The following is a 9,541-nucleotide window of genomic DNA, read 5'->3' on the forward strand; positions in this document are numbered from 1 at the left end:
ACAAATAGCTAACTCCTTAATTTCTATCAGGGCCCTCTACCACTGAGAGATGATAATGGCATTGTCCTCCTTGGAGAAAGAGCAGCCAAATGTCGTGCTTATGCCAAAGCCTTACATTACAAGGAGTTGGAGTTCCAGAAGGGTCCCTGTCCAGCAATTCTAGAATCATTAATCAGGTAAGTTGAACTGCTTTATTTAAATAAGTGTAGGGAATTCATGCAATATACAATAGTTTTAAGTTTAGTGGATAGCCAGAAAATAATTAATGTTGAAACCTTTGCCAAAGGGGGTATAATTAAATAAGAACAGGGACCCAAAAGCTGGACTTTCTTTTGCTGCCTGCAATATGCCACATGATATCCAGTTCTAGTCAAGTCAGTGGAACTGAACAATGAACAGTGGAATTGAACAATTCCAGCCTCTGTAGTATGACTAAACAGTATTATGGAAAACTAATCTAAGACCAGTGGTTTTGCACCCAATGATCAATTTTGTTCCCTTAGTCTCCACAAAAAACAGATCCCCATGTTGCACAGGTGAAAAAGATAACTGAGCTTGTACAGTTTAAGACATGTGTTTGGCAATTGAGATTGCAATTGTATAAAAGAAAATTTAGGTTAGTAACCATTTTGCCATTCTGACTGTGCAAGCAATTTGAGGTGCAATTTGGAAGACTGGAAAGTATATTAGTCGTGTTGCCAGTTTACTCCTCATTTTGTGCTGATTTGAATATTTACTGAGCACAGTACATCTCCAGTCTAAAAGAAAGCTGCTTTCTTTGACCAATTTTAAAAGTTTATAGAGAGAACCTCTCTAAACTGAGTTGAAAATGAATATTACTAGACTGTGTTCATCAATAAACAATCAATTAAATGAGTGACCACATTTGTCTAATAATCCTTTATCAATCAAAAGAGCTTATGTATGTCAGAATTTGTAGACAAATGATATATTGTCTTTACATGGCTTTATATTAGCCAGATTTCTAACCTACCTTGCTCCTTTTAAGAATTATATCTATGTTTTTGCAAAGAAATTTTAACTCTTGACATGCTTTCAAGATCGTAATTGTTCCATCATTTGAAATGTGTTGTATACTTTAATATTGATTTGGATATTTTTATAAGTTTGTCAAGTTTACAGATCTGAATAAATCTTTGTATATTCAAAGTCAAGTGATATTTTTGTATGTATTTAACCTGAGCTTCTGATTTATTTTATTTGCTGAGTCTGAAAGAAAGTTACTGATGCAGTTATTCATTCAGTGTAAGAGTGAAAAACCTTATTTCTGGCTTATCAGAAATGGACGATAGCTGGTGGCTAATGGGGTCCTCTGAAGCTTTCAGAGGATTCAACTCTGCCTTATAAAGTTTTGATACTGTTATTTTCAGAGGAGTATTACTGATTGAAGGAAATGTTTCATGCAGGTTGCTTCATCTGTAGCAATCAACATTGCCATGTTTATGGACATTTGTTTCAAAGATATGATACAATATATGTAATCAAGGTGAATATTTCAATTAGATATTCAGTTTTGTTTTCCCTAGTTTTTCTTTTCATTGCATTACCGCTCAGTTTGTACAATAGTTAAAATTGTCTCTTAATTCAAATTATGGGCAGTTTAAGGAACAGGGAAATCTATTACTTTCTATTCGGCAATGTCACCAAAAAGTGCATTTGAGGAATAGGATTTCATTCTACTGTGATATATTTAGGTTTGTATATCTTGTTAAAATTTCTGATCAGGCTTACATATGAAGAGCAGGTGCATTGTTTTTGGAGAGCTTGGGAAATCACAGCTCAGCATGAATCTGCTCTTGAAGCAGAAGTGAGTGGGAAATTTTAACAGCATGTGATATGAAGAAACAAGACAGAGATAAATGTCAAGATTTAAAAATAAATTTGAACTTCTCTACGTGAAAGTGCTGCTACAATCCAGAAGAATAAACTAAATGTGTCATTGATCAGTGTCCCTTAAAACAATACCATCCAATTCTAGTTTTTTTTCTATATTTGTTTTAGATATTGTACTGATGTGTGTTAACAGTGTCTACCGAATCCCAAAGATAAAAAATGTCTTTCGCCTCCTTATACTTGTTAAGAGAATCTGCTACTCTGCATTGTTAAGACTTGAGCTCATTTGTAACAATGTGTGTGGAGACCATCCTCTATTTAAATTCTGTTTCCAATTGCCCAGATTAGATTGATTTATGGAACGTGTATTTTAAGACCCATGCAGCTGCCAATAACTTTTTGCATTTGGATGATACTTTTATTATTACAGCATGAATCAAAGTTAAATTATTGCTAAGAATTCATGCCCAACTTAGAATAAAACATGCAAAAAATACTACTAATATAACTTGAGGTTTGAAGCTTTGGAACATTAGCTGATGCTGCATTCCTCAACTAATAAAGTGGAAATGTGGTTTCAATAAGACACCTGGTTCACCTCTTTGAGTTGATGTGACATTCTACAGATATTTGTTTGGGTATCCTGTTTGATTTCATGGAAGCAATTGTAGTCCATAAATAATGGAAGGTTACTTTGAATTGTTGTCCATTTTTAAGAGCTGTTAGTAGCTCAGGTTTAAAGAGTTCAGCTGCATAATCTGGTTGGCTATTATTTGAAGTATTGCTCATGTAATTTCTTTGAAAACTGGTAGTTCAGTACAAGAAAAATGCTTGCCTAAGCCTTATTTAGAGCTCCTTGAAATAATCTGGTAATAACATATAAGTTACATTTAACAAGAATGATTAAATGAGGTAGTTTTTGTTGAAAATAACTTCTAGTCTTATCTACTTGGCTGAATCTTGGTTTACTTGACTGGATTATGACAGCTAGAAATGGCTTAAAAATATTGTAATCATTAAAGCAACTTCTGATGGATGCTACAAAAACTGAAAATTGTCATTTCTGGTAGGCTAATTAGGTGTTAGCATCTAATTTTGAAGCTCTGTGGTATTTTCTTTAATTTGTTTGAAACATGAGCTACCTTATATTAGATGGGGACAATTCCATGTTATTTAATTACATATTATGTAATGGGCTAAACTCAATACTTTTTGCTGATAACTCCAAAGGATGAGACTGACCATTTTCATGGCAGTTGACAGATTGGGTAACTCAGAGCTGAATAGTTTTCCATACGGTAAACCTTCCCTAACTATTTAAGATAACAAAGTCAGAAATCAAAGCTATAAGTTCAACATTCTAAATACACTAACACAATACAGGACTAATTTCTCTGTTCTAGATAGTTGTCAAGAAAGTCTTTTGGATTCTTGCTCAGTTTCTTAGTAAAGAAGAAATGTCTACAAGTTGCAACTGTAGCATTTTAGCTTTTGTTTTCTGCATTGTTTGAAGATGTTCAAGTTTCTTTAAAAAACAAAAGTGTTTATTCCAATGGTCTCCAAAGCTAAAATATGTTACCAAAAAGTTTGTGTTAAATGTCGATTGAATTTTAAATCTGTATGGGTTTATAACAATTGAAGTTTGAGGTAAACTTTAGGTTAGATTAGATTACTTACAGTGTGGAAACAAGCCCTTCAGCCCAACAAGTCCACACCGCCCCACCGAAGCGTAACCCACCCATACCCCTACATCTACATCTACCCCTTATAATACATTGGGAAGTCCAGACATAGATTAGATTAGATTCCCTACAGTGTGGAAACAGGCTCTTCAGCCTAACCAGTCCACACCGACCCTCCGAAGTGTAACCCACCCAGACCCGTTTCCCTCTGACTGATGCACCTAACACTATGGGCAATTTAGCATGGCCAATTCACTTGACCTGCACATCTTTGTGACTGTGGGAGGAAACTGGAGCACCCGGAGGAAACCCACGCAGACACGGGGAGAACGTGCAAACTCCACACAGTCAGTCGCCTGAGGCGGGAATTGAACCCGGGTCTCTGGCGCTGTGAAGCAGCAGTGCTAACCTCTGTGCCACCGTGCCGCCCCCCTACATTTACCCCTTACCTAACACTACGGGCAATTTAGCATGGCCAATTCACTTGACCTGCACATCTTTGGACTGTGGGAGGAAACCGGAGCACCCAGAGGAAACCCACGCAGACACGGGGAGAACATGCAAACTCCACACAGTTAGTCGTCTGAGGCGGGAATGTAGCAACTAGTGGCAATGCATAGCAAGTTTATCTGCACTAGTAAAGAGAAAAAGATGGTTGATACTTTTGACACTAACACTTTCAGAATGGATAAGTGAATCTCGTTGTAAGAATAGTTCGAGTTACAACTTAATGGAATTTACAATGAAAAAAATTCTTGATTGCGCTTCAAACCTTTCATTCCGAGCTCTCAATGGAAAAGGATGTTGCTAGGGTTGGAGGGTTTGAACTATAGGGAGAGGCTGAATAGGCTGGGGTAAATCCCTGGAGTGTTGGAAGCTGAGAGGTGAGCTTATAGAGGTCTGTAAAATCATGAGGGGCATCGATTGGGTAAATAGACAAGGTCTTTACCCTGGGGTGGGGGGTGTCCAGAAGGAAAGGGCATAGGTTTAGGGTGAGAGGGGAAAGATTTTAAAAGGCACCGAAAGGGCAACTTTTTCACGCAGAGGGTGGTGTGTGTATGGAATGAGCTGCCAGAGGAAGTGATGGAGGCTGGTACAATTGCAACATTGAAAAGGCATCTGGATGGGTATATAAATAGAAAGGGTTTAGAGGGATATGTGTAAAGTGCTGCAAATGGACTAGATTAGGTTGGGATAGCTGGTTGGCATGGACGAGTTTGACTGAAGTGTCTGTTTCCGTGCTGTATATCTCTATGACTCTGATATCAAGCTAACAGAGTAATGTGATTAGTCTGACTTGGAATGTGCCATAAAATTACAACTCCGATATTTCAATCGTAGCTAAAATTAAATATTTGTTGAAGTGTGCTATTGATCTGAAATAATTTTCCTGTTAGTTTAATGATAAAAATGTACTGCTGTTTAAACTTTCTTACCATTTTTAAAAAAAAAAATCTCTACATCCAGCCAGAAGATGATCATAGAAACCCTACAGCATGAAAGCAGACCTTTGGCTCATCAGAACCATACTGACCCTCTGAAGAATATCCCAACTATACCAACCCCCTTACTCTTTCCCTGTAACCCTGTGTTTCCATGACTAATCCATCTCACCTGCACCTCCCTGGACACTATGAGCAATTTAGTATGGCCAATCCGTCTGACGTGCACAATTTTGGACTGTTGGAGGAATCCAGAGCATCTGGACAAATCCCATACAGACTCTGGGAGAATGTACATACTCCACACAGACAGTTGCTCAAGGGTGGAATCAAACCCAGGTTCCTCGTACCATGAGGCAGCAGTGCTAACCACTGAGCCACCCTGCTGCCCACAACAATATTTATTAAATCTTCTTGACTAGAAATACTTGATTTTATGTTGCTTAATCTGCAAATTCCAAATTGCATTACCATTCATCTTAAAACTCCATATAAATCCTCTTCTTTCTTCTCCTCAGTTTCCTCAACTTCTCTCTCCTCCAGAAACTCTGACCTCATAGAAATATCCCCTATCTTACACTGTATCCCTCTCACCATTTTCCCCAAGGTCTTGCCAATTTACATTGGCTCAGGTTCTTCTCGTTTCCAAACTTCACAGTCTCCATTTTAGGCCTTCAACGTTTTGGTGGCCCTGTTGTAATATGTTGAATTGTCTTTCTTTGTATTTTCATGGTGAATTTTTTTCCAGTGAATTTAACAAGTTTATTTTTCTCTGTTTTAGTATTTAGCATGAAGTATTCAACCTGTTTTATCATCGCACATGTTGCAGCCTTTCAAATTTCATTTGGAACATATCATTCTGTAATTTCATTTTAGAAATCTGTTTTGTAAAGTTTGAAATGCAGCCTTTTGGAAATATTAACCTATAAATGCAAAACAAAGAGATTGGACTGAAATTATGTTGCCTTAAAGAGACTTTGAAAAGTCATTCCATTCAAAGTATTTTAATGTACTTTTTTTATCAACCTGGTCTGACAAATTATGAAATATCTCAGTTCTAGGTGGGTCTTGTGTTCCTGGCCGAGATGTAGGGACAGTATCACTATGACACAAGACCCAGCTTCACATTCAGATACTGGCAAGTGATTATATCCTTGGCAATGAATGAAACAATATGAAAATGTTAATAATTGGGCAATAGAATTAATGCCTGTTTAATAATTAGCTGACATTCAGAGAGGGAATTCTTTATTTGTTTAGTTAGTTGAGACTTGGTTTACTTGAAGTAGAGAATATTACTAAAGTAAAATACATATGATGTGGGATTGCATACTAGACCGCAGCCTCTGGCATGATTACAGTGTTTTAAATCGCATAATAGTCATTCAAAATGCGCTATTTTCACTTCTAGAACAAATTGAGTAGAATTTTAAGTTAATAGTTACAGACATTTGCTTTTTGTAAGTTAGATAAAAATCTGCCAATAAGTATTTCCAATTTGAATAAAATTTTAGTTGGGTCTACCTTTTCAGATCCTTTCTGTGAAAAGCCATACTGTTATAATTTAAATCACTTGCACGCACTGTTGGATGCCATCTTATTTTTTCCATATGACCCTGCATTATTGAAGAATTGACAGTATCATAATTCTGTCATTGTATCAATGCATTTATTGGTCCAGATTTTGAGCATGGATGATAATCATTGCTGATCGGAAAACTGCCCAAAATCTTTCTCCAGTTTCATTCTAAACATTGCCCTCGGGTATCTCTGACATCTGGTAACAGTGATGCCAACAAGCAGGCTAAATGACCATTAGCATTAAAACATCTCAAAAGCAGCACTCCAGAATTGATGTGCAGACTTTACGGTTCATATTTTATAATTTTACTGAAAGTGAAATAAAGATTAGGCATTCACATGGGATTAAGTTAGAAAATTAGTGTTCAGTGCCATTTGAGACTCCTTAGTCTGTGACAAAATGCAGTAAGATCTGGATAGCATCCAGGCTTGGGTACAATAAGTAACAAGTAACATTTGTACTGCACAAGTGCCAGAAACTGACCATCTCCCACAAGGGGGAGTCTAACCACTTCCCCTTGGTATTCAATGTCATTACCATCATTGAACTCACCATGATGATGTCTAAAATCAAAATTAGACTGTTAATTTGTGGGCTGGTTGCTATGTTAGACAAAAGCAATTCACGCAAGCTTTCATCAATAATGGAAAGCAACTATTTACTCTAAACACACTCAATTTTGACAAGTGGCAGAGAAAAGAGTAGATTGCTAACCTACTACCATGTAAGTTGAACTATTCCTCTTTAACTTCACTGCCCCCTACCGCACAGGGCCAACCTCCATCAAAGGCATTCATCTCTTTTATGATTACTCTAGTTATAGTATTTGTTCTTATCATTTTCAACCTGCCCTTGATGCTTAATGTAGTTAATTGGTTAAAAAAATCACACAACACCAGGTTATAGTCCAACAGGTTTATTTGGAACGCTAGCTTTCAGAGCACTGCTCCTTCATCAGGGCAACCACCTGATGAAGGAGCAGCGCTCCGAAAGCTAGTGCTTCCAAATAAACCTGTTGGAATATAACCTGGTGTTGTGATTTTTAACTTTGTCCACCCCAGTCCAACACCATCCTTTCCAAATCATAGTTAATAGGTCTATTGTCCTTCTGTTTCTTTTGTTGTTTCGTTCTCCTACTTGAGCCAACAGAACAAATGTAATTCAATTTTGGTTCATGTTCTCAACCCCACAACAACACACACACCATCTCCTCCTCCTCCCTCCCCCCTCTCCCAGTCACCTCAAAGCACGATACAATTCTATAATTGATCCCTTTCATCTTTGTTTACATTATGCCTTTTTGGAGTGCTGAGAGGTAACTTCCAAGAATGCCACTCCCATCATTAAACTTCATTTGATGGAAATTCAGATGTGGAGGATAGTATGCTTGGTTTGCAACCAGAATAATTTTGCATCTGTTGGAGATATCCTCTGTTCCTTCTAGCGTTTCTCAGTAAATAAGCTTGTGCAGAGACAGCTCAGTTCCTACATTGCATGGGCCAACAGTACTTAGTCCTTACTATTTTGCCTATGTTGACAGACATTGGCCACCTTTCTCACATTAACCAATATGAATATTAAGTGTGTCATCGATGTGGAGTAGGAGGTGCTTTTCCCAGATTGATTCCCTTTTTTGCAATGCCTGTAGTGGTCATATTATATTTGGCCTGGCCTGAACAACTTCATATCAACAGAGGAACAGGAAAAGAAACTGTAGAGGTTAACTTCACTGCAGAAAGTTAATCTGCAGTGCACGTATGGATGTCAGCGTATATGAAGCAGTTGACAATGTCACCTTCATTTTGAATTTGTTTGAAGATTGAGGCAGCATTCGTATTGTTTGCTGGGGGTGGGAAAGAAGTTTGGTTTTGATTCTAGTTTTGCAATGGAGCAGTTCTTTTAACCCAACAAAGATAAGGTGATCCTATTTATTTAGCCATTCTGAGGAAAGCCTGCAGCACAAAAAAGAGAATATACGGAAGCACAAACCTGAATTTTGCTTGTCTTGGCATTATTGCATGTTCAAGTTCAGTGTGATTTGTGTGACAATAAGAATACGATGCAGTTTTATATGTTATTTGTGTACCTTTTAAGGCTATTCGTTCATTGAAATTTCAATCCAGAAATAGGCTAAGGAAGATACCTATTGCCAAGAATTAGCTCAATGTAGGTGTTGATGTAATCCTATTTCCCTATACCCCTCAAAATGTCCAATATATTTTCTCAGAAGTGCTGTGATTGATTTGTCTTTAGTAGCATCTTATATCATGCATTCTATTCTGTTAAAATAACTATTTAGATCTCCTCCCCATTTAGAAGTGATACAAACTCCCAGACTTTCCAGTGGCTAGACTGTCGTTATTTCAATGTAGATAGGAGTTGCTCATGGGAACATGATGGAATTCCCATAGTACCAGACTCCAAAGGAATTGCACAGGAAGTTGAAGGTTTCTCTGTACAGTTCTCCTATTCCTGGAACCCTTTGAAAAATTCATTTAAATCAGATACTTCAGAGGATTCCAATGAAATTAATTAAATAATTGCTCACGATAAATTAGACTATTAAATACATATTCTAACCCCTGAGTAGTTATTCAACTGACCCCCACACTTTCCTCAAACACCCCAACTATACCTTCTCCAGACCACTTATGCCATCCCAACATGACATCCGTGAGACCCTCTCTAACCAATACATACGGACTCTCTCTGCACCCGAAACCACCCTTGCCATACTCAAACATAATCCCCCTCCATCAGGGAGGCAACAAACTGACTTGGAGTCATAGAAATGACTGTTTGTTCCTCTAGCTAATAATATTTACCATTATCATTGCTTTTCTCCTTCTCTTCTGCCTTTTCACAAACAGTTGTGTCACCCACAATGCCATGAACGTAGTTGTGACTGCATTCTTCTGATATAAAGTACTTCCACCAGTATTCCAAATAGAAAACCAATTAATGAGTGAGACCTCTGGAGA

At 37.5% G+C, this 9,541-nt stretch overlaps 1 protein-coding gene across 4 annotated transcripts in view; it reads left to right on the top strand.

The window, feature by feature from the left end:
* Positions 1 to 9,541, top strand: part of mtor (mechanistic target of rapamycin kinase) — a 356,079-nt gene that overhangs the window by 134,058 nt on the left and 212,480 nt on the right. For all 4 annotated transcript variants that reach the window (XM_072586719.1, XM_072586721.1, XM_072586722.1 and 1 more), the window contains exon 28: positions 31 to 176. In XM_072586719.1, coding sequence (XP_072442820.1) covers positions 31 to 176 — 146 coding nt within the window. The remainder of the gene's footprint in view (positions 1 to 30; positions 177 to 9,541) is intronic.

The sequence above is a fragment of the Chiloscyllium punctatum genome, chromosome 16 (assembly GCF_047496795.1).
Source record: "Chiloscyllium punctatum isolate Juve2018m chromosome 16, sChiPun1.3, whole genome shotgun sequence".
Classification (NCBI taxonomy): Eukaryota; Metazoa; Chordata; class Chondrichthyes; order Orectolobiformes; family Hemiscylliidae; genus Chiloscyllium; species Chiloscyllium punctatum.